General features: G+C 36.5%; 3 protein-coding genes across 3 annotated transcripts; 1 reads left to right on the top strand and 2 right to left on the bottom strand.

Moving 5' to 3' along the window:
• Positions 1–6,515: 6,515 nt before the first annotated feature.
• Or52e5 (olfactory receptor family 52 subfamily E member 5) lies at positions 6,516–7,457 on the bottom strand. The gene has a single exon (NM_001001031.1). It carries the CDS (start codon positions 7,455–7,457, stop codon positions 6,516–6,518), a length of 942 nt encoding a protein of 313 aa, NP_001001031.1.
• Positions 7,458–13,095: 5,638 nt separating this feature from the next.
• Or52e7 (olfactory receptor family 52 subfamily E member 7) lies at positions 13,096–14,049 on the bottom strand. The gene has a single exon (NM_001000183.1). The coding sequence runs from the start codon at positions 14,047–14,049 to the stop codon at positions 13,096–13,098; it is 954 nt and encodes a 317-aa protein (NP_001000183.1).
• An 8,906-nt stretch (positions 14,050–22,955) lies between these two features.
• Positions 22,956–23,909, top strand: Or52e8b (olfactory receptor family 52 subfamily E member 8B). Its single transcript, NM_001000182.1, has one exon. The coding sequence runs from the start codon at positions 22,956–22,958 to the stop codon at positions 23,907–23,909; it is 954 nt and encodes a 317-aa protein (NP_001000182.1).
• Positions 23,910–24,672: the final 763 nt, after the last annotated feature.

The following is a 24,672-nucleotide window of genomic DNA, read 5'->3' as shown; positions in this document are numbered from 1 at the left end:
TAAAATTAATGTTGAGAGTAAGGAGGAATGCGAACTCCCCTCTTTTCAAGAGGTATATATGAGGAGGAAATAACAAAAACAGTTAAGTACTATAATAACAATAGGTACCATTAATTTGATATCTACAACTGAAAATCATTGCATCTGTCATTATTACCTATGTTGTATCATATAGTTATAATTAGCTGGCAAGCATTCTCCTGCATCTGGTTTCATGGAGAAGTGTTTTAGTAAGTTAAGCCACTTCCCACTATTTCTCATGCCATTAAACAGAGGGGTCAAGAATTCCAAATATTTGAAATTAAAGATGTTACATAGTCAAAGTCTGCCTTTGTAAATATTTAAATACAAGCAGTACAAAGAGGAAGGGGAAGAAATGGGTGTGAAGAAGAAAAGATTATACACAATTTCCTCAAAGGAAAAACATGTGTATGATTTAGATTACTATATTTTGAGTATTTTTAAATAAAACAATGATAAGTATAACAGTCTTTAGTGCTCCAAAATGAATGAATTTAAGAGTGGAAAAAGATAGTGGTGCCAAATTGAGAGTCTGCAAGCAGACCCCTCATATCTCACTGGATTTGGGTATTCAAAAGCAAATTAGCTATGGATAAGAATTTAAGATGAGTCAACAAAAGGAAATGGAGGCCCATAAACATCTTCCCCTTGTGAAGCTTCTTTATAAGAACCTGCTGACTTTTAGTTTAAAATACATAGCATCAAATCATGAAGCTAAAGGGCAGAGTTTTGGGTCACAGATCTCATGTCCACCTTCAGTTCTCATTTCTTCAGCCTCAACTCTCCCAAATTATCTTCAGCTCAAGAATGCACTAGATGGACTCATAAAAGTCACTCAAAGCTATTAGATTCATGCATACAGTTCCATACAGGGAAAAGGTGCAGATTACAATTAGACACAGAACGACACATTTAGGAAAGCCTATGAGGTGTACAAAAGTGAGGCATCCCTTATCCTTTCATGGAGCTGGGGTGCACTATCCTGACCTTGTACGAAAGTTGCATGGAGACATATTACCATCTAAGGAAGTTTACTCAGGCATTTTTATTATGGCCTCATTCCATGAGCAGACTGCTTGCTTACTCCATGGCCAGTGTGGCATTATATTTGCTACTCTCCATGTTGACTGGTGCCACTTGAGCAAAATATTCTCCACACAGATATTGCACAATTTTCTTTATGTACATATATTTTATTAATTATTTGAAGAGTTCCTACAATGCATTTTGATGCTGTGGCCTGGCTGTACTCTATAGAATGACATGTTATTTTCAATTCTAACTTTCTACAAATACATGAAGATTACCTCCTTGAAGTCCAGAGTAATGAAGAACTGCACTCTGTACAAATTGAGGTTCTTTATTATAGGCTTGCAAACTTAGTTCCCAGAGCATGTGTTCCCATGTCTGTATCTGCATTTTTTACCTCATGTCTCATCTTCTCATCTTGTACTTAACTGTAAACTCCTACAATGAGCTTAAATTTAGCTTAATCCCTCTGAAATGTGAAGGTTGAAGAGAGGGCAAATAGCTAATAGATATTTTGTGTCTCTTCTCATGTGAAAGTATTGTGAAATCCCTTTAAATGTAAAGAGCTAAAATGTACTGCTCTGTCCTTTAACTATTGTGGCTCCTTTCTCAATGTATCACTTATTATGTCACCAAGACAACAGAAGATATTGGAAAACTAAATAAAATTACAGGATGTGTAGTGATATTAGACTATGAAGCAGAATCAGATCCTGATTCATTCTACTCTCAGCTGATTAAACATAGGCAAGTTATATCATGTCCTGTGCTTCTGTTTCATGTAGATAAATGCACAGTAGTGTCTATATTTGAATGATAAGTCATTGTCTTTCTAATGCCTTCCAATGTCTTCCCCCTTAATCTTGATATACACTATTAATCCATGACATTGTGTTCACTACTCTGATATAAGCCTTATGTATTTTCACCTATGAATAGATTTTTCTTTGGTTCTGTATTCTTTTCTAATTATACTTTTTATTCTTTGAAAGTTTCATTTATATTATGAATCTTAATTCAATTCTCAATTCTAATCATATGTTGCAAAGACTTACCAAGATTCCTTTCTTTCTCAGTGAGGCATGCTACAGTTGTGTATTTAGTTTTAAAATAGATACCTGGGTTAAAAGAAGCCTTTACTATACCTGGAGAGATATTAACAATGAGAGAGAGAGAGAGAGAGAGAGAGAGAGAGAGAGAGAGAGAGAGAAAGAGAGAGAGAGTGTGTGTGTGTGTGTGTTAGAGGACAACTTGTAGGAGTTGATTTGCTCTTTCTAGGATGTAGAGTCCATAGATAAGTTCAGCTCATGTGACTTGTTAACCCACTCATCTGTACCCACTGAACCATCTCCCTGGATCTGTAATAAATGTTCTCATATGAGTGCTTTTTGTGAATGTCTAAAAATATGCCTATTAAGTCATGTGCAGGTAGAACTGCTGTGTAAACTAGAATAAATATTTTAAAAAATAAAAATAAATAAAATATAAAGAATTAGTACCTAAAATTTAAAAAAAAATGGATAAAATATTTTAAGTTTTTTAATATTACATTTATTCTTCCAAAATAATCATGTTCCCATCATCCTTCCTTCCTTCCTTCCTTCCTTCCTTCCTTCCTTCCTTCCTTCCTTCCTTCCTTCCTCTCTTTCTTCATCTCTTTCTTTCTTTCTTTCTTTCTTTCTTTCTTTCTTTCTTTCTTTCTTTCTTTCTTTCTTATTGGTAGACTGTATGTGAAATTTTGTTACTGAACATGATTTGATAAGGTATGGGAGAGCACTGTGGGAGTCACTTGTCCAGGAGACTACATTTGGACAGATATTTGACCCCACAGCCATCAGTGATGAGCTGTTACTCAGCTACCTTGTCTTCAAATTCATCTGCATTAAACTTAGTGATGCCCAATATCTCTGAGATATGTATCCCCTGTCAGCAAGATAACCCAAACTTGGTTCTAACAGGGCCTCAATCACATGTTGTTCTTTGGCTTGGTGCAGATGGACAGGTAACTTCGCAGATGGAAGGTTGACTGCTGTCACCTGTGGTTTCCCAAAGGCACCACATTTACTTGTCTGTATCCTGTCATTCCTAGCATAAGACAACATTGTGTTTATACATACTTGCATGAACAATGTTTTTGTACCATGTGTAAAGGTTATCCCTGTGTTATTCAAATACTGATTTCTCTACCCTCATATCTTGTTTCAATCTGGATATGGTGTTGCAATATCAAGAATCTCCTGTCTCAAATTTGTGTAAATAATTCTTACCTGTAGATATGTAATTTTTTGCAACTCACTTTTAATAAGGTTTCAATCTCTCCTCTAGCCCAACACCCAGCAGAGGCATTGAAAGAGAAAAGTTATTAGGATAAGGCGTGGTCCTGTTCAGCAATAGTTCTTTGAGGGCAAGCTTATTCTTCTTGGATAGCAGTTCAGTCCCATAGCAAAATCCAAATATGATTCAGCAGGTCCAGACACTCCTCTAAGCAGGCAGACACCAGGTTCAAACCAGCAGTTACAGTCCAGTCCTTTCAGCAAGGAGACATCTAACATGAACCAGCAGCTATAGTTCAATTTTAAGTAACTTCCAGGCTCACCAAGTGGCCTGAGGCAATGCTGCAATAGGAGCCTTCTTTCTGTTTCAAGTGTACATTCTGCAGCATACCTTCATAAGGACTCAATGTACTTGTGAGTACAGGAGTACAAGGTACAAAGTTCTGCTCATGAGATCCTCTATCTGTTGTTTGTTCAGATCCTTGAATCCTTATGTATGATACAAGTCCTCCCCAAAGGGTATGTGAGTCTAGCTTAGATTTGGTATAGCCTCCACCTTGCCTTTTACCAATTTTCTAACCCAGGACTCTAATTTCCCCTCAAGATCTACTCCCATATGCCATTCTTACAACTTTCCCACATGTAAGCCTAGTTCTAGTCCCACTGATATCATGGAGGTGGGTTGATGTCTTCATTTTCCCATGAGATAGTACTTTCTAGCAGGCAGGAATAGTTCTGTACTCTGTTTCATAGAAAGGGACATTTATATTACAGTTCACACTCCTTCTATTCCCTGGAGAAATACAGTTTCCTTGCCATGAAGAAGTTGGAGAATCGGGAGTACAGTATATTTTTAAATTCTTGAGTATTCCTCTCAGGATTTTATATTCCGTGATTCCCGAAGTAGAGTTACTTATTGCCACCAAAGTCAGAGCTCATTTCTGCTTTTGACATATCTATTCATTGCTCTATCTTATTCCCCCCTCATTACATATTACTCCCATCTTATAGCCAGCTACAGACTTTTAGGTCATATATTTATCCATATATAAATCTAAACTTCAAATGAAATATGAAATAAAACAGGTGAAATTTGCTTTTCTTAATCTGTTTTAAATTTCTCCTAAGCTAATGATCTACTGGTCTGGGGGTGAAGCTAATTTGGTAGAAGTTTTTATTTTCAATGGGTAATGTTTAAGGCAGAGACCCATAACTATTCAAAGTACTGAAAAATTAGTGATTGTAAGTACTTAGTATTGAAAGGAAGAGTATTGGCTCAGGAACCCCAACTCCACGTTCTTAGTGCAAATATTTATTTTCTCCAGGGGGACAGAAGGCAGAGAATAAGTAACAAAAAATAGGATGAGAGAGAAGGGAAGGGAACAAAGGAGCAGCGTATTTGTCCTGGCAAGACAAAAGTTTGCCTCTGTGTAAGGATAAGACAGATGTGGCACATAGGAAAATGACAGTTTATAAAGTTAAACTAGTAAACCCTATGTTAGGATGAAGTGTTTAATTTTGATTGGGCAAGTTACTTAGATGAGCCAAAGGGGGCTTTTGATTGCTGGACTTCAATACTTTGAAAATTGAATCTTGTTAGCATTAGGAGGAGGAAATGATCAACAAAAGGCAATAGACCTTGGTTGCTAACTTTTGGAATGTAATATAAGGTTATTTTTAATTTCACTTTTTTAGAATCCAGTTATTACCAGCATCCAGTCAGTCCTCCCATAGTTCTTTATCCCATTCTTCGTCCCCTCTAAGAGGATGCCCACTCCCACACCTCCCAATTCTCTGAGGCCTCAAGTCTCTTGAGGGTTAGGTAATCTAATGGTTTTACAAGACAGAGAGAATGTGACAGATCAAGCCATTAAAAAAAAAACAACCCAACAAGGATATCAGAGGAGCTACAGAAGTCGTACCTCTATCTGAAGTGCTATTGCCAATTCCTAATTGCTTGGGAAGGGAAAGTCACTTTTATTTGGGGTGAAGCCATTGGTAGATTGCCCACATCCTAGAAGATGACACCTTATCATCAATATGGGAAGTATTAATTGGACTTAGTGGGTTAAGTTTGAAAAAGAATGGGAGGAAAATGAAGTTGGAAAGGAGACATGTTAGAGGGCAAGGGTAAAGGATGATTAGGTACATTGTACATATGCTTAAAATTTTTCAAAGAATAATCAAAAATTATGATTAAAAAGATAAATCTACATACACCAAGAAAGGTAGATATTATGTTAAGTATGCAAGATTCCCAATGTTTTAAAGTTCAATAGAATTCAAACATTTTCATGGTGTTTTTGAGTTCACAGCATCAAATTAATTTTTTGTTGTTTTTTTAAACATTTTGTGGGCAGGAATATTGAAGTTTTTCTAGGTTTTGTTTGTAGTTTTCTTTCTTTCTTTCCTTCCTTCTTTCTTTCTTTCTTTCTTTCTTTCTTTCTTTCTTTCTTTCTTTCTTTCTTCCTTCCTTCCTTCCTTCCTTCCTTCCTTCCTTCCTTCCTTCTTTCTTTCTCTTATTTTTTTTCTATGAGCCAGGAGCTCATTATGTAACCCAGACTGGTCTGCAACTTGGATTTCAAGTAACCCAGACTGGTCTGCAACTTGGATTTCAAGTACACCTACTTTCAAAAACTGTTATTGTAGTTTTCAGCTCAAACTTCCAGAAAAGGCCAGACTTGAGGTTAAATGAATATGTGTTTTATGACATTTAGTTCCTCTTTTACCACGGTATTCTTGGTTTAGGTAATATTCTATGACATTTTTATCACTATAACTTTGGCTTTGACATGTGACTGGATAGAATCTTTTTGTGGGAGGATGCTACTCAAGGTAGTTAATGGGCACTGACTTTTTCCAATCCTCTTTTCTCCCTTTAGTAATTTTATGCTGTCATGTGCTTAAAAAGGGTTTTGCTGTACCTCTTATAGGTTGGAATAGAGACAAGAGTTTGGAATCTTTATGTAACATCTTTTGATGGTGTGTACTAACTTATAAACCTTGGAGGGTCGTGTAATGGGATTGGCTTTTATGGCAATAATGAGGGGAAGTAAGCAATTTGGTTTCCCAGATTTTATTGTTCACGTGCTCTCTCATGGAAATTTAACAGAATGTGTTTCTAATGTTTACATCTGACTAGACATCATTATTTTCTTATTGGACTCTTATGGAAGATCTTGGAACTAAATTTCAGTGCATCTTAGGGTTAAGCATTCTTACTACTCTCTCCCTTATCTGTTTTGTCCTGACTCCATAGATAACAGGGTTCAGGGCAGGAGGAACGACCACATACAGATTGGCTAGAAGTATGTGGATATAGTGAGGGATGTTGTGGCCAAAGCGGTGTGTCATGAATGAGAAGAGAGCTGGCAGGTAAAAGGCCAACATGACACTCACATGGGAGCCACATGTGCTAAGTGCCTTAAGCCGAGCATCCCAGGATGGAAGGCGGAAGACTGCTTGGAGAATCCGGATGTAGGAAAATCCAATCACAGATAGATCAATGTATCCCACTGAGAAAGCAACCAATCCATAGATAACATTGACCCTGATATTAGCACAAGCTAGCTTTGCCAAACCCATGTGTTCACAGTAGGTATGTGGGACAATTCGGACACCACAGAAAGGCAACCTAAAGATGAGAAATATAAATGGAGTGGCAAACACCAAAGTCCTGACTATGATGACTACACCCAGAATAGCTATCACCTTGTTGGTGAGGATCATGCTGTACCTCAGTGGGTTACATATAGCAATATAACGATCTATGGCCATAACTGTCAGCACCACAGATTCCAGGCCGGTGCATAGGTGGATGGTATACATCTGAGTGATGCAGGCTCCAAATGTAATCTCCCCGAGATTGAACCAGAAAATGCCCAGCATCTTGGGGATGGTGGCTGTGGATAAACCCAAATCGGTGCATGCCAACATGGCCAGAAAGTAGAACATAGGTTGGTGGAGGCTGTGTTCAGTTTGGATCACAAATAAGATGATGGTGTTCCCCAAGACGGCTATCAGATACGCTGCAAAGAAGGGAAAGCCGATCCAAAGGTGCAAATCTTCCAGCCCTGGGATCCCTATCAGGAGGAAGGAGGAAGGGTGGAACTGTGTCTTGTTGGAATGAAGCATGTCAGTGTAAACTGATCACAGAGGTATTTCTTGCAGTTTTCTGGCTTCCACTGAGAGACCCTAGCTTCTTTTGTAGTATGTTGTGTAATTCTTTCAGAAGCAGAGAACCCATTCCTTAATTCCATAATACTGCTATATCGACCTACAGAGGGAATAGAAGATATTTTAACTTTAAAAATTTGTCTCATATTTATAGAAAACCGTTTAAAAACTTTCAAATTCTCAATAAACATGTACTTCCATCTCTCATCTCTTCAGTCTTTAAGGAAGGATTTTATACATTAATATAGCAACTATTTACTGATAATTATACTAGCTAATCAGAAGGTAACATACATAACCAGTATGGAGTGTCTCCCTCCATTTTTCCATTCCCATGTGTGTGTGATGATGCAAGTCATTGAGAGGAATTTCTTGCAAAGCAGAAGAGAAATTGTATGTGGGATTGGAGTAAAAAGGGGAGAAGCTAGGTAGATAGTGGTTTGGAATTAAACTATGGAATGAAATTAAGGAATTTAGAGACAACTGGAGACTATTATACAATCTTATAAAGCAATGCTCCCTCTTAGAAATGTAAAATCTTGCTTTAATATTACAATCATTACAAAAGAGTACTAGATACTCACAAATTTATTTTAGACATTTTATGATTCATGGTCTTTTAAAGAAGGAGCAGTATGATGAACAGGTACCGGTTTCCATTGTGTTACTGCTCTGTCTAGTTTTTCAGATACAGTATATAGTGATGTTTAGTTACTGGCTAGCTGACTTCAAAAACTGAATTCATCTTATGCCTTGTTTTCTGTTCTTAGTCATCACTTGTAACATGATGTGGTAATGTTTATGAGCAAATTAGCCTATTACTTGAATATTAACCAGAGAGGGTGAGTTTTGTGCTAGACTCTGTGTCACAGGTAGTAGCTCCACATTGACTGGGCTGGTTGGGTCCAGACAGTGATGTGTCACAGCAGTGCTGTGAGTTGTGTTGTCTTGAGGTTCCTTTAAGTACAATGCATTCTAATTTGGTGGCTGTAATATCATCTTTAAAATCGCTTTGGAAACATGATGATATATCTCATTTAGATTGACATGTGCCCATATTGTATCTGATTTCCTTTATTAATGTACTATGGAATTATTTCTAACTATTTTATGATTTCTAGCTATTTTGTGATTTGCTCCCTCCTGCATTGAATTGTCCTAGCTTTTGCCTTCCTTTGGTTTTGATAATATCAAACTCAATATCAGTAGATTTACACCCACTGACCCTTATTAGATCTCTCTCTATTCATTCCTAGCCATTACCTCAGCATATAATGGGCCAAGTTCTTTTAATTTTACTTTTCACAGAAAAAAATAACATATTAGGTTTTTTGGGGGGGAAAAGAGATCTAGATGAGATTTAAGGAAATTTCTTTTTAAACTTCACACTGTACTTCTTATTATATGAATTGTACATTTTAAAATACCACCTCTGGAGTATTGTAGTTTCATTAAACTTTTAAACTAAGTTGATACATTTTAAAGTAAGTGAATTCACCACTAAAATTGCTTAGCCCCCTATTTTGGCCATCAAATTACTTTCTCCTGCCACCACGACTAATCGGTTATTTGGCCTCATCTAAAATGACAGATGGAAATGTATAAGAAGGAAAAGTTGCCAACTATGCCAGCTGATTTCTTGCCATGAATATTTCTCTAATGTATACAATATACTATTTTTTTTATTTATATGCTCCTGCCTCCAGACAAACTCCTGCCTATACTGAAACTGCTTTGTTTTCTTGTCACTGTGGATATTGGTGTCTGATTTTGAGCGATGAATCTGAGTTATTGCCATACTGACACACCCCCACTCTGCCCCTTGATATCTATCAACAGAGTCCCTGGCTGACTTGCTTGAGCTCAGTTAATGTTTGGAGACCTTATATCAGCATTACTGGAACTTACTAACTTACCTCTGACCAACATCTGAGTAGTCATTTGTGAAGAACTGGATGCCACAGACTGCAACCTGTATGGGACCAAGTTCTAAGAACCAGAGCCAGGGAGTTAAAAGAAGCCCTCTAGTTCTCTGGGGAGTACCTCCTCCCAATGAGGACATAGATACAGCACAGAAAATTCCCACATCTCTGAGGGTAGATCTTTTTTCTGTCTCTGGGTAGCAATGATCAGTTGTCTGTCCATCACCAGGGAGCACTCTCCCCTGAACATGTCCCAGGAGGCTAGCTGCTCAGAGACATGATGGCTTCACACTAATACTGCAAATCTCACTGTGGTGATAGGTGATGCCACTTTTGGCAGAGAAGCAATAAAGGAGGAAAGAGCATGGCAGGAAACCCAGTATCTCCACTGGGTCATCTCTGAACCTTATATAATTAATAATTAGGAAAGAAAGATGATCCTTATTTATTTAAACCTGGATATAGACACATATATATATATATATCCAGGCAGCCAGACACACACACACACACACACGCACGTAGATACATGTATATATATATATGTATATATATATATACATATATATATATATATATATATATATATATATATATATATATACTTAGACACGCACACATACATAAAACTACATGTATTTTGTGAGTATTTGGTACCCTTAATTCTATATATTAATTAAAAAAACAAAAAGTTTACCTGGTCTTTTTCGGTTGTGATGTCGGTGCAATATGTATCTGAACTCTTGACACTTAACTGATGATACTGTTCAGAAAGGTTGTAGAGGCTTCAGAAGGTAGAGCCTTTCTGGAGGAAGTAAGCCATAGAGTGCAGGCCTTGAATTTTATAGTTAAAGCCTATTTCTGTTTGCTCTCTTCCTCCTGACTACTGAGACAATATGGCCAACCAGCTTCCAGCTCCTGTATCCCTGACTTTTCCTCCATAATGGACATATTTTTCTGGAAATACATATATATGTTCTAATTTGATAAGAAGAAATGGGTAAATGATGGCAAGGAGACACGCACAATGATTTATAGAGAAATAAGTTAATGGGATATGTGAAAATAATGCATATTTAGGAGGTTTATTCCCCATATATGCTCATGTGAGCATCTTAATTAACTCAACAAGTCACACACACACACACACGCACACACACACACACACACACACACACACACACCACATATACTTGCACAGGCATAAATGTGCACACAAATGCTTCCCCCACAAAGAACTGGAAATTGGAGGGGGATTGCTTCAGATGAATAAAGGTTTCAGTAGAAGAGGCAGGTGTCATGAAAGAGGGTTATGGAAATGAAGATGAGTAAAACTTATCACTTACATATGTGAAACTCATTTTGGATCGTTATGAGTTTTCTTGTGATAATGTATACTTGAAATACTTTATTTCTAATTTACTCTACATTTCAATGTATTTTTAAAAGGGGATCAGAAGAAAATCCTAGTCCTAAAATAAAATCATGAAGTTGAATTTTAGGGACATTTTTGTCTCAAGTATTCAGTCATCAAGTGCATACAGTGACAGTTTCAAGGTAAAGAATATTGAAGCAGATAATATATGTACAATCAAATTGGTGACACAAACTTCAGTGTCTGCTAATTACCATGTTCATTACTTCTATTAATGTTTATTCTTATCCCTGAAGTTTGCTGCACTAATGACATAATTTGAAAATATTTATATATTAAGTTATTGAAAATAATTAGGAGTGTTATACAACTGGGTAAGGTGAAAGCTATGGCAACTTTCAAAATCAAGTTTGACTTTATTTTTGCTTGAACAATATTTTATTAAGATCTTTCTAGCAACTTGTTATTTGCATATTTTACTGCAAGTTGTGAAGATCAGGTTGTATAGCTTACCTACTTTGGCTGTTTCTTATATTTTTTCATACTGCAATACTTTATGATTTATCTACAAAATTATTTCTGCTATTGTCTCTTTTATTTTTTGAAATTTATGAATACCTGCTAAAAAGTTTTACACATTTCTCTGGTGAAAGTCATCGAGTTCAATACTCGGAACACAAACATGCTTTCTTCTTCTCTGTAGTATGACTAAATTGCACTTGACTGCCTAGTTCACATTATTGTGCCCTCATTACTTACATGGCCTTACCCAAATCTACTTCTATTACCACTGCAAGTTGTCTGTTTAACATCTCTGTGAAAGAAATATTACCAGCAAGAGACCTAGAACTTGATAGCTCTAATAGTAAGTTCTTCTTTCAGCAAATTAAATTACTCTTTCTTAAAACTTGCTGTTAAATGACATATTCTGCCAAGTTTCAGTAGAAGATACAACATACCTTTAACACAGCCAAAGATCAGGATATGTGTGCACATTATACATATTATAAATATACACAATATAATATAAAATATAAACATACACATTACAATACTCACACGTTTATATATACATTAAACACAATGTATATATAAATGTAGATATTGTACTATATACATTATATATATTTTATATGTCTATCTGCAGCATACCAGTCACTAGAGAGTCTGATGCATAAAGGTTTTGGGAAAGAAGTCAGCCTGGGTTACACCATAAGGCCCTGATGTTCAATATTATTAAAATTAACTAATTTATTTAATTACTTTATTATATTTTATTATCATACTTAAATTTTATTATACATTCAAGTTTTGTTAGACCTTATCCTCCCATCCATTGAACAAATTATCTCTTATCAAATTTTTCAGGGCAATATTATTTTTATTTTTTTAAAACATCTGAGAAGAACTGATGTGTTTGGGATGAAATTCGGAGAGGGCTAGTGTGCATAGTCAGAAATCACACTGGAAAGTGTTCAGGCTGTGATTTGTTCATGGTATAGTAGATTTTGTAAGCGTTTTGAAGATCTGAAGAATAGAAGTTTTTGGTGTCAGGTTAGAAGGTTGGCTGTACATGTGTAAATTGTCTTCCTTCTGGTTCAGCTTTTTTAAAACCCTGTTATTCATTTTCTTTGTTCATTTGTTTCATTGACAGCTGTCATAACCTATTAAATGTCTAATTTTGCCTTACATGCCTCACAGTTTCTATAATGAATATTATTCATAAGAGTTATTTGCTGAATTATTTGGTATTTAGATACCAGCTATAATTTTTCTGCCCTATTTTCTTATCTGACATTATTTCTTAGATATACTTGGCTGGCTTCTCATTCATCTGATATCACCACTGCTGTTTATGCCTTGTTTTGTCTCTCCTGGAATGTATTTGCCTGTTTGACACCCTTTTGTGCAGTATTGCTTCCGTGTGGTCTGAGAGCCTGTATCTTGCACAAGTCTGATTTCTAAGCCCATTTATATAATGGAAATAATCTGTCTCAGTTCTTTTATGCTAACTTTACTTTTCATCATTGATAACCATACAGGAGGCAGGAATGTGATTTCCCTCTGTTGGATGTAGAACAGTCGGGAATTTGAAGGTAGAAAGATCCTCTCTTACTTGGCAAGAGTGAAGATCTGAGCTTTTTGATTGCTTATTCCTCAGACAACAGTGCTGTTTTCTGATTCACTGTTATATTATTTTTATTTTGAATTTTTAGATTTTATGTCATTTACATCTGTAAAGCCTTCTGTATTATAGATATGATCACTGTAAGAAGGGCACCAGCTGTGTTCAATCTTTTTAAACAAAAAGACTCTTCACTCTCTGCTGGATCTGCTTGGTTCTGATTCCATAAATGACTGGGTTAAGGGCAGGAGGGATGACTACATAGAGGTTAGCCAGGAGGATATGGATATACTGAGGGATGTTGTGACCAAAGCGATGAGTAAGGAATGAGAAAAGAGCTGGGCCAAAGAAGGCTAAGATGACACAGATATGGGAGCTACACGTATTAAGAGCCTTCACGCGAGCATCTTGAGAGGGAAGATGGAAGACAGCATATAAGATCCGAGCATAAGAAACTATAATAAGAAGCACATCCAGGAACAAGATGGAAATATTCCCAAGACCAAAGTAGACATTGGCTCTGATGCTGGCACAGGCTAGTCGTGCCACGCCCATGTGCTCACAGTAGGTATGTGGGATGATTCTGTGTCCACAGTAAGGCAGCCTCAGGAGGAGAAAAATGATCGGGACAATCATACAGAGACTCCTTATCACCACGAGCGCAGCAATCACACCGATGACTCTGTTGGTGAGGATCGTGGTGTACCTGAGAGGGTTGCAAATAGCCACATAGCGATCAAAGCCCATAGCGAGGAGTACGATGCTCTCCATGACTGTGAAAAAATGGATAAAAAAGACTTGAGCAACACAGCACCCAAAGCACAGCTCCTGGAGCCTAAACCAGAAGATGCTCAACATCTTGGGGATGGTAGCAGTAGAGAGACTTAAGTCAACCACAGACAGCATGGCCAGAAAGTAGAACATGGGTTGGTGAAGGGTCCTGTCAGTCCATATAACAAACAAAATGATGATGTTTCCAACAAGAGCGATCAGATACACGACACTGAAGGGAAAACCCAGCCAGAACTGTGTAGCTTCCAGCCCTGGAATCCCCAACAACAGGAAAGAAAGAGGGTGGGCCTCAGTGACATTGCTGAGGACATTTTGTTGCAGGTTGATGCTGGGCATGGTTTAAAGGCAGTTGCCAGCTTCTCTATGGGGCAGTTCTTCCAGGCTTAATTGCGATCTATAAACATTTAAAGAATTTTCAAGCAAAGTGTTGTTATTAAAAATGCATTTTCCCCAACGCCTTTGACTCTTTCTCTTTTCTTCAGCTCTGAGTAAATAATCCTATAACACTGTTCACCTACACAAAAAGTGTGAGAAGCTGAGCGGTCAGATGTGAGCTGTGCTGCTCTTAAAATTAGTGTTGAGAGTAAGGAGGGATGTTATGTCTATTTCAAGAGCTATATATATATGAGGAGGAGATAACAAAACTGATAAGTATCATAAGAACAATAGATATCATTAGTTTGATATCTACAACTGAAAATCATTGCATCTGTCATTATTACCTATGTTGTATCATATAGTTAGAATTAGCTGACAGGCATTCTCCTGCAGCTGGTTTCATGGAGAAGTGTTTTAGTAAGTTAAGCCACTTCCCACTATTTCTCATGCCAATAAACAGAGGGGTTAAGATTTCTAAATATTTGAAATTAAAGATGTTACATAGTCTAAGTCTGTCTTTGTAAATGTTTTAATAGAAGCAGTACAAAGAGGAAGGGGAAGAAATGGGTGTGAAGAAGAAAAGATTATACACAATTTCCTCAAAGAAAAAGAAATCTGCATGACTTAGATTACTATATTTTGAGTTTCTTTAAAAAATAAGACAATGATAAGTATAACAGTGTTTAGTGCTCCAAAATGAATGAATTAAAGAGTAGGAAAAAACAGTGGTGCCAAATTGAGAGTTCACAAGCAACCCCCCCCCCCATTTCTCATTGGATTTGGGTATTTAAAAGCAAAGTAGCTTTGGATAAGAATTTAAGATGGGTCGGCAAAGGAAATGGAGGCCCATAAAACATCTTCCCCTTATAAAGCTTCTTTATAAGAACCTGCTGACTTTTAGTTTAAAATACAAAGCATCAAATCATGAAGCTAGAGGGCAGAGTTTTGGGTCACAGATCTCATGTCCACCTTCAGTTCTAATTTCTTCAGCCTCAACTCTCCCAAACTATCTTCAGCTCAAGAATGCACTTGATGGACTCATAAAAGTCACTCAAAGCTATTAGATTCTTGCATACAGTTCCATACAGGGAAAAGGTGCAGATTACAATTAGACACAGAACGACATGCTTAGGAAAGCCTGTAAGGTGTACAATGTGAGGTATCCCCTATCTTCTCATGGAGCTAGGGTGCACTATCCTGACTTTGTATGAAAGTTGCATGGAGACATATTACCATCTAAGGAAGTTTACTCAGGCATTTTTATTGTGGTCTCTTTCTATCAACATGACTGCTTGCTTACTCCATGGCCAGTGTGGCATTATATTTGCTACTCTCCATGTTGACTGGTGCCACTTGTTCAAAATATTCTCCACACAGATATTGCACAATTTTCTTTATGTACATATATTTTATTAATTATTTGAAGAGTTCCTACAATGCATTTTGATGCTGTGGCCTGGCTGTACTCTATAGAATGACATGTTATTTTCAATTCTAACTTTCTACAAATACATGAAGATTACCTCCTTGAAGTCCAGAGTAATGAAGAACTGCACTCTGTACAAACTGAGGTTCTTTATTATAGACTTGCAAACTTAGTTCCCAGAGCATGTGTTCCTGTGGTTGTATCTGTATTTTTTACCTCATGTCTCATCTTCTCATCTTGTACTTAACTGTAAGCTCCTACAACGAGCTTTAAATTGAGCTTAATCCCTGTGAAATATGAAGAATGAAGAGAGGGCAAATAGCTAATACATATTTTGTTTCTCTTTTCATGTCAAAGTATTGTGAAATCCCTTTACATGTAAAGAGCTAAAATGTACTGCTCTGTCCTTTAACTATTGTGGCTCCTTTCTCAATGTATCACTTATTATGTCACCAAGACAACAGAAGATATTGGGAAACTAAATAAAATTACAGGATGTGTAGTGATATTAGACTATGAAGCAGAATCAGATCCTGATTCTACTCTCAGCTGATTAAACATAGGCAAGTTATATCATGTCCTGAGTTTCTGTTTCATATAGATAAATGCACAATGGCCTCTATATCTGAATGATAAGACAATGTCTTTCTAATGCCTCCCAATGTCTTCTCCCTTAATCTTCATCTACACTATTAATCCATTACATTGTGTTCACTACTCTAGTATAAGCCTTATGTATGTTCACCCATGAGTAAATTTTTCTTTGGTTCTGTATTCTTTTCTAATTATACTTTTATTCTTTGAAAGTTTCATTTATATCCTAAATCTTAGTTCAATTCTCAATTCTAATCATATGTTGCAAAGACTTACCAAGATTCCTTTCTTTTTCAGTGAGCCATGCTACAGTTGTGTATTTAGTTTTAAAGTACAGATACATGGGTTAAAAAAGCCTTTAATATACCTGGGGAGATATTAACAATGTGTGTGTGTGTGTGTGTGTGTGTGTGTGTGTGTTCGTGTGTGTGTATGCTTGTGTGTGTATACTTAAGTTCTGGGGCAGGTGGTTAGTAATAATGTCTCTAGATGCCAGCATCTTTCTAATGAAGTGAACAGTAATTCCCTTTTGTAATTCCACCAGGTGAAGAGTCATTCTATGCTCACTCAGTGAACAACTTTATTTTTTGTTATTTCATACATCATTTAGGGAAGTCCCATTTTGTCTTTTGTTTTCTCTCTTCTTTCCCAGTCCCCTGTCCTCCAGCCTGTGTAGTGTGTGCTTTACCCACTTTGGACTCTACTGAGAATTTATAAACACAGTAGTATTTTCATCCTTATAAAACACATACACCATAAAACTTACCATTTTATAGCTCCAGTTCAGTAGCCCATTGTATGGTCACAATGCTGTGTTATTATCACTTCTATTTTGCTCCAACTTTTTTTCACCTATTCAAAAGCAGACACTGATTCATTAAGAATCATCCTAGTCATCATCTCTCCTTCCATCCAGTTTCTAGGAAACATTACTTTGTTTTCTGTCTTTATAAATTTTATTAATTAGCTGATAGCTCATATAATGGAACCATGTTACCTAGCCTGTTCCATTATAAGTTCTATTTATTTGTATGTCTTTTTTTATATCATCATTATTCTGTTGAGTACTACAATTTTTTTCATTTGATCTTTCTTGATGTACCTTTATTTTCAATATTTATTGGCTTTCATAAAATCTCTTTAAAGTGTATCATGTATTTAACACAAAACATGTACTGGACTCATCTTTTATAGCTTCATCATTCTTTCTACTTCTTAGCCCACTCCTACTAGTCTATTTCCTATAGACCTTCATGATTCATGATTCTCTCTCTCTCTCTCTCTCTCTCTCTCTCACACACACACACACACACACACATACACACTACATATATATATATATATATATATATATATATATATATATATATATATATATATAGTCTTGAATTCACAACAGATAGGGAAATGCTACTTTAGTCTTTCTGGGTCTGGATTGTTTCATATAAATTGATGACCTCAAGTTGCGTACACTTTCCAGGAAATACTGTGACTGTATTCTCATGGCCAAATAACACTCCAGTATTCAGAGGATTATGGGCACTTAGTCAACATAGCTTCAGTATTGTGAATAATGTTGTCTTTTGTCCAATGTATGATTGTATTAGTTGACTAGATTAGTAAGATGTGCCTTAGACATATGGTCAGTGTGCTCCTTTTACCATATCATTTTTTACAGCAAATACTCCAGCAGAGCATGGGAATGATGTATGCTGTGGTCCATCATAGCTGAGATGCCCACATTTATTTTATGTTTGTGTTGTTGTAGTAAAGATGCTGTTTGTGAGCATCTTTCTGGCCCTCTCTAAGTTGGCCTACTTGGATCCTTATCTTGGGATTTTTAATAGTACCCATTTTTGTGTTAATGAACTTGCTGAGGATTGTCCAGATATAATTTGTATGTGTGTCAGAGCTGGAGTTAGGGTGGCTGTGAGATGCCATGTAGTTACTTGGAAGCAAACACAAGTACGCTCTAAGAGCTGCAACTGCCCAGCAATCCATCCACCTTAAACAAAGATTATTGGCACTGGTTTTGGCAGTGAGATTTTTGTAATTGTCTCTCCAGAAGCACAGGCAAGAAAGCAAAAAAGAGACAAAAGGCTTTGTGAGAAGAGTAATCTGGGGTACTACCACATAAATCATAAAGGTTAATATCTAAAAATGGTAAGAGAATGCTAAGATATAAGATGAAAATTATGTAAAGGACATTTGGGTATTTCTCAAAGGCAGATATTTTTTATACCAACAAGTATAAAAACTTCCTTTTTTAAATTTTCTATTAGTTCTTTGAGATGTTAAAAAATGCATTTTGATCACATTCACCTCTCCTGACTCCTCCACATCCATCCCCTTCCTTACCCCAAACTCAAGAGCAGTTGATGATAACTACATATTCATGGGCCTATGGCCTTCCATTGGAGCATTGCCAACTCTCCAAGAGCATATTCTGTCACATGTGGGGACATAGATGGACTGAAAGAAGCTATCTTTAGTAGAATGAGCCAAGCACAGACACTCATTAAAAGGATTCAACTATGTGCTTAAAAACTATGTAATTCCTATCTGGAAACAATATAATGCTAATTACAAGAGGCCAGCATGTGAGCAAGGTTTGTGAAATGAAGACAAAGATGTAAAGCTTTGGTCACAGGGAATGGAGATGTTTTGGAGATCATTTGAATAGAGCGATGATTATAAAGAGTGATGCGTTTAACCTGTAGAGAGTAGATCTTACTACTCTCATATTGACAAATCTAAGGTAATTGACTTGTTAAGTACCTTGACTATAATTATTTACTTAAAATATACATAGACATCAAAATATGGCATAATATAAATACATAGAATCATTGGCATTATAATTTATTAAGCCTGACCAAAAAATTTTAGAGCCATCAATCTTTACTATCATTTGCAATATTTGATTATGTTTATTTCTTCCATCATTTTTAAAGGATTTCTCTGGCAAAGAGTTCAATTTTGTTATCTTTCAGAGCCTCCCCTTAATTTGCTATATTGGGCAATCATGTTTGTGTTATAATTCACTAATTTCTACTTTCCTTTACTATGACTTCGCTTTTAATTTGTTGTACTTATTTTTGCTTGTTTACAATCATCTTACATGGCACTTTTACTCACTACAGCTTTTCTTTACATCTGTGTTTATGTCAGGCACACACATAAAGGCATATGTGTATGTTTATGTGTTTCTTGAAACAACTGTTGGTACATCAGAGCGTTTTTAGAGAACAAACACTTCTTCACTGTCTAGTATGCAGATGTCTGTCATTGGTGCAATATATTGAGATAAGTCAGAAACACAAATTTGGAAAAATAATTAGTCTATCAATAAGCAAAACAAACCACAGAAAGAATAAAAGGGGCTCTGTGAAGGGCAGAAACTGAGGGTGAACAGGAAGATAGCAGCAAGAATCCCAGAAATGTTCTAGGAGTTTAAAAGTTCTGAAATCCTAAGTCAAGCACATTGTATCAGTGCAATAGAGTTACTGATTATTAAAAAGAAGCAGAGAGCAGCAATACGCCTTTGCCTTTGTATACAGTGTGTGCCAAGAGTGACTGAGAGAAAGAACTCTCCTGAGGCCACACATTGTGCTCTATGAAAGTTCCCATGATATTGTGGGTACATTCTTCAGGGAATTGGGTCCAGAGAAACATATAGTTTTCTTCCATTCAGCAATCAAATAGTTTGCCACAGGATTATCCTGACTAACATTTCACAAGGATTTAGAAAACAAGGTAAGTCATATTGTGTTTAGACTAAGAAAAAATATTAAGGGAGATGGAGAAAAGGCACCTGCCCAGACAAAATGAGGAGATGGAGGGATTGTGAATGTGCAAGTACCAGATCTAGAAAAAAATACATACTCATGCAACCTCCAAGGCTATTCCTTTTCTGCATATGCTTTTTGCTATGATCCTATAAATTTTCACATGTAAAACTAAAAGAAACAACTGAAGATGGCTTTGCACCACTGTCTGATTTTTATTTAGCTGTTTTTTCTGAGCCTGTGTAACCCATCCTTGCAATCTGAACTGCAAGAAGAGACAGATTGCACTTCTCTGTTTTCAAGAGGCATCAAGGGGATCCAAACATGTTTTTGAATTAGTGAATTTATGTCTAAGTGCATCCTGGATAATGGCTGTTTAGAATAGACAGTTATGAAATAGGACCAAGAATACAGAGAGAAAACTGTGAGAGGGCACAGATTCTATAGTACACAGTTGGACATGGGGTCGCAGAATTAGGTGCAGAAAAGTAAGCTCATGTGCTTCTCTGTGCTTCTGACTGGACATTGTTCTGTGAGAACATGATGTTCTCCTGAGAGATCCACAGGCAAAAGTTTCTGTGGTTGGTAGCCTCAATGTTGTTATTAGTTTCTGTTCTATGAAGCACCTGTCATTGCCCTGGACATCAGTCACATAAAATTCATCAGCCTACTGAGTCTTCCTGAGGTCAGTGAAAGAGCAATAGATTGCTTTTTCTTATTGATTAGTGGGTGTGCTTCCATTTTCCCCACTTTGATCTTACTTTTTCTCTAACCCTCTTTATCTGGAGTGCTTTTGGGTGGGGAATACCTCAGAGTAGATAGCTTATTTGGCAGAGCTTACCTTCTAAGTATGAAGAACTGAATTTGATCCTCTCCAGCCAACTTAAATAGCTGGGTGTTTTCTAGGCACACAGCTGTAATAGCAGGGCTGGGGAGGTGGAGAAAGGCAGATCCAGGGATTTTGTTGGCCAATCAGCTGAGTTTACGAGGTGAGCTCTAGTTTAATTAGAAAATTTGTACTAAAATAAAAAATAAATAAAAGGTAAAATATAGTAAGTGGTTTAGGTGGTACCCATGAAAGCCATCTGAGGCTTCTATATGCATATGCACACACTTTCATGCCTACCTTCATGTACATTTGTATATATTTGTGTATCCATTGGCAATCATTCCCTCCCCCAAAATTCCAGTCTCCTTCTTGCATTTTGTCTTAAGCTCTTCTGTGTGACACTGCATTCTGTGCATAACCTATCATACTATTTTCAGAACAAGTTTAAAATGCCCCATTTGGAGTTTTACTTTTCTTGCCATAAAAATGTATGTCTGGAGGAAGTGTACAGTCAGTATTATCTAAATTTGTCTTCAGATTGTCCTGTTGACACCAGTACTTGTAGAATCCTTGTAAACACGTGGTAGAATGAATTGTCAAAATGTTTCCCCAACTATAATACTGTTCATGCTCTCAGCAAATGAAAAATAGAACTGTAACTGTATATGGCATAGGTTCATGTAATAAATTTAAGAATTTTAGTTTTACTTTCCTTAAAATCAGTATCATAGGAGAAACACACATGTCCACATATACATACACCCATGTACATACTAGTGTTCCTCAAGCAACTTCTAAAATTATCAAATTATTTTTCATATTTGCAGTGTTTTATAACACTTAAATGGATACATCTAGGAATATATGGGCAACATCATATGTTTAAAGTAAGAGACACTGGTATTCTCAAAGATTTTTGTAAGCCCAAAGATAGAACTTTATTTCTTAATTTATTTAAAACTTTTTATATAATATATTTGATCACATTTTTTCCTTTTTTCCATTCCTCCATGATTTCCCATACCCACCCACATAAAAAGATTCCAAGTCATGTTACATTCATAAACATATCTGGTAGACACCTTGAATTCATTCAAGAGTTAAGCCTTGTTAAATGCAAATATATTCTTTGTGTACAATTATACATAATGGTCAATTACCTCCATATTATTACTACAACAGTTGTTTGTAAATAAGTACAGCAATGAGCTTTATGCTTGTTTTCTTCAGAAATTTAATTTACTACTTGTTCAGAATTTACTATAATAGCAACATTTATTGTAGATGGTACTGAGATAGATTCAGAGAAGGAACTAAACAGAAATAGCTTGAGTATTTATCGTCCATGAACATGAGTTGAAGTATACTGGGAAATTGTATAGCTCTCTCTTCCAATAGCTGGTCCACAGCTGGGGAGATTTGCTTTACAGGATGCATTATTTATTTATTGATGAAATGAAAGTTTGGTCTATATTAAGACAGTCTTTTGATTCATGTCTGTATCATAGTTAAAAAATGAGCAAAATGATCTTTCTCAAGTAATTTTTCCCTTTCATTGTCTTTACTTTCCAAACCTGGTGAGACTTTTTAGTAGAGTTATAACTCACATGAATGATTTATTTCCTACCATAAAAATAAGAACACCTACAGCTTTATCTCTTCATTTAAATATGAAAATATAGAGAATTTCTACATGACACAACTTTTTTTTTTTATGAAACAGAAAGGGAAGGTAAGTTTATCCTGATCTCAGAACCAGACTAACTCTGTACATAACACCACACACAAACAACATTGCATATAGAATATTTGGGGGTATCAGCTTCCCAAATAGGGAAAGGTGCAGGTCAAGGTTCCTGAGTAATTCTTATGCATAGTAAGCAAAAGCATATGTAACACTACCTTGCATACCAACCCTGGAATCTATCCTCTCCATGTATTTCTGGCCACTCTGCAGTCTGCATTTCTTCTTGCCTCTGCGTCGTATCAGTCATTGTTCTTACATGTGTTCAGTGCAGTAATGGTGGCGCTATAGCTGATGCCATGTGGAATTCAGAAACGTAAACATAAAATGAAGAGAGTGTTTTACTTATTCTACAAATATGAACAGCAGATTTAAAGGTTATATTTATGTTAACAGTAATGAAGATTAAAGGCTAAGTAGACAAATAAATAAGCATACTATTGATACATTAAAACCTATTTGTATTAAGCACAGCATCTGTCTATGACAGAGAGAATGTCACTGTCTAATGACACACAAGCCCACCCTTCTTCATTCCTCCTGCTGGGCATCCCAGGGTTAGAAGATGCACACGTCTGGATTGGATTTCCCTTTTGTTTTCTCTATCTCATTGCAATACTGGGGAATGCTGCTATTTTATTTGTGATCCAAACTGAACACAGTCTTCATGAGCCCATGTACTACTTCCTCGCCATGTTGGATTCAATTGACCTGGGTCTGACCACAGCCACCATCCCGAAAATGCTGGGCATCTTCTGGTTCGATCTCAGGGAAATATCTTTCGGAGGTTGCCTTTCTCAGATGTTCTTCATCCACTTCTTCACAGTCATGGAAAGCATTACATTGTTGGTCATGGGCTTTGACCGCTACATTGCCATTTGCAAGCCCCTTCAATATACTGTCATCCTCACCACCAAAGTCATTGTGGTCATCGCAGGTATAGCTGTGCTGCGGAGCCTATACATGGTTGTTCCACTGGTGTTTCTCCTCCTGAGACTACCCTACTGTGGGCATCACATCATCCCTCACACTTATTGTGAGCACATGGGCATTGCCCGTCTAGCATGTGCCAGCATCAGAGTCAATATCATGTTTGGACTTAGCAACATTGCTCTCTTGCTCCTGGACGTGGTTCTCATTATTCTCTCCTATGTCAGGATCCTCTATGCAGTGTTTTGCCTGCCTTCCCGGGAGGCCAGACTCAAGGCTCTCAATACCTGTGGCTCTCATATCGGGGTTATCTTAACCTTTTTTACTCCAGCATTTTTCTCCTTCTTGACACATCGTTTTGGCCACAATGTGCCCCAGTATATCCACATTTTCTTGGCCAATCTCTATGTGGTTGTTCCACCAGCCCTTAATCCTCTGATTTATGGGGTAAGGACCAAACAAATTCGAGAGAGAGTAATGAGGTTGTTTTTTCAGAAAGGTAACTAGCCAGAAGCAATTCGGAGAGTTTGTTCCAGAATTTTCTCATATGTTAATGAAAGTAAGTTAATTTGTACCTTGTCCAAAGAAAACTGGAAAAGAGAAAAACTTACTATGACCAAAAATGTCATTTAACTGTGAATCAAACACCTTATTTTTCAAGGTAGTATTGGGAATATTGGAATCCTTTTGACAATCTATTTCAGTAAGCATTTCATTAATATTGCTAGATATTGCAGATGGTCCTGTATGGAGGACAATTTCCTCTTTTGCTGAGAATATATTGATGTTTGGGAAATTTACATGATCTATCTGAATTTCATTGTTAGCAGAAAATACTAATTTAGGCCAAAGAAGATTAGCCCATTTCCTCTTCCTGTACTCTTTTAGAATTTAATACAATGCAGAATATCCCTGCTTACTGCAAAAGCGTTATGGATAGATAAGGGTCTTATAAGATTATGGTAGTTGTGATAATGACATTAACAAATTATTGCAATATAGATGATGTCGCCTTACCTTAAAAACACATACACTCAGGGATATTGATAAGAATACTCATTTACTTATTGCATTTACTAGGAACCTAGTTAACTATTAACGTGATTTTTCTCATGCACATACAGAAGCAATCAGAGAAAAGACGTTAGAAATTGATGTAATGGAGATGACGATATAATTTTGATACAGCATTGAATGCAGAAGCACAAATAAATATTTAGTTCTATTTGTTGAATGAGTAGTATATATGATACGTTTGATACAAATGATA

Source organism: Rattus norvegicus, chromosome 1 (genome assembly GCF_036323735.1).
Source record: "Rattus norvegicus strain BN/NHsdMcwi chromosome 1, GRCr8, whole genome shotgun sequence".
Lineage (NCBI taxonomy): Eukaryota > Metazoa > Chordata > Mammalia > Rodentia > Muridae > Rattus > Rattus norvegicus.
Note: the sequence above shows the minus strand (reverse complement) of the source record. Positions and strands in the feature narration are given on the sequence as shown.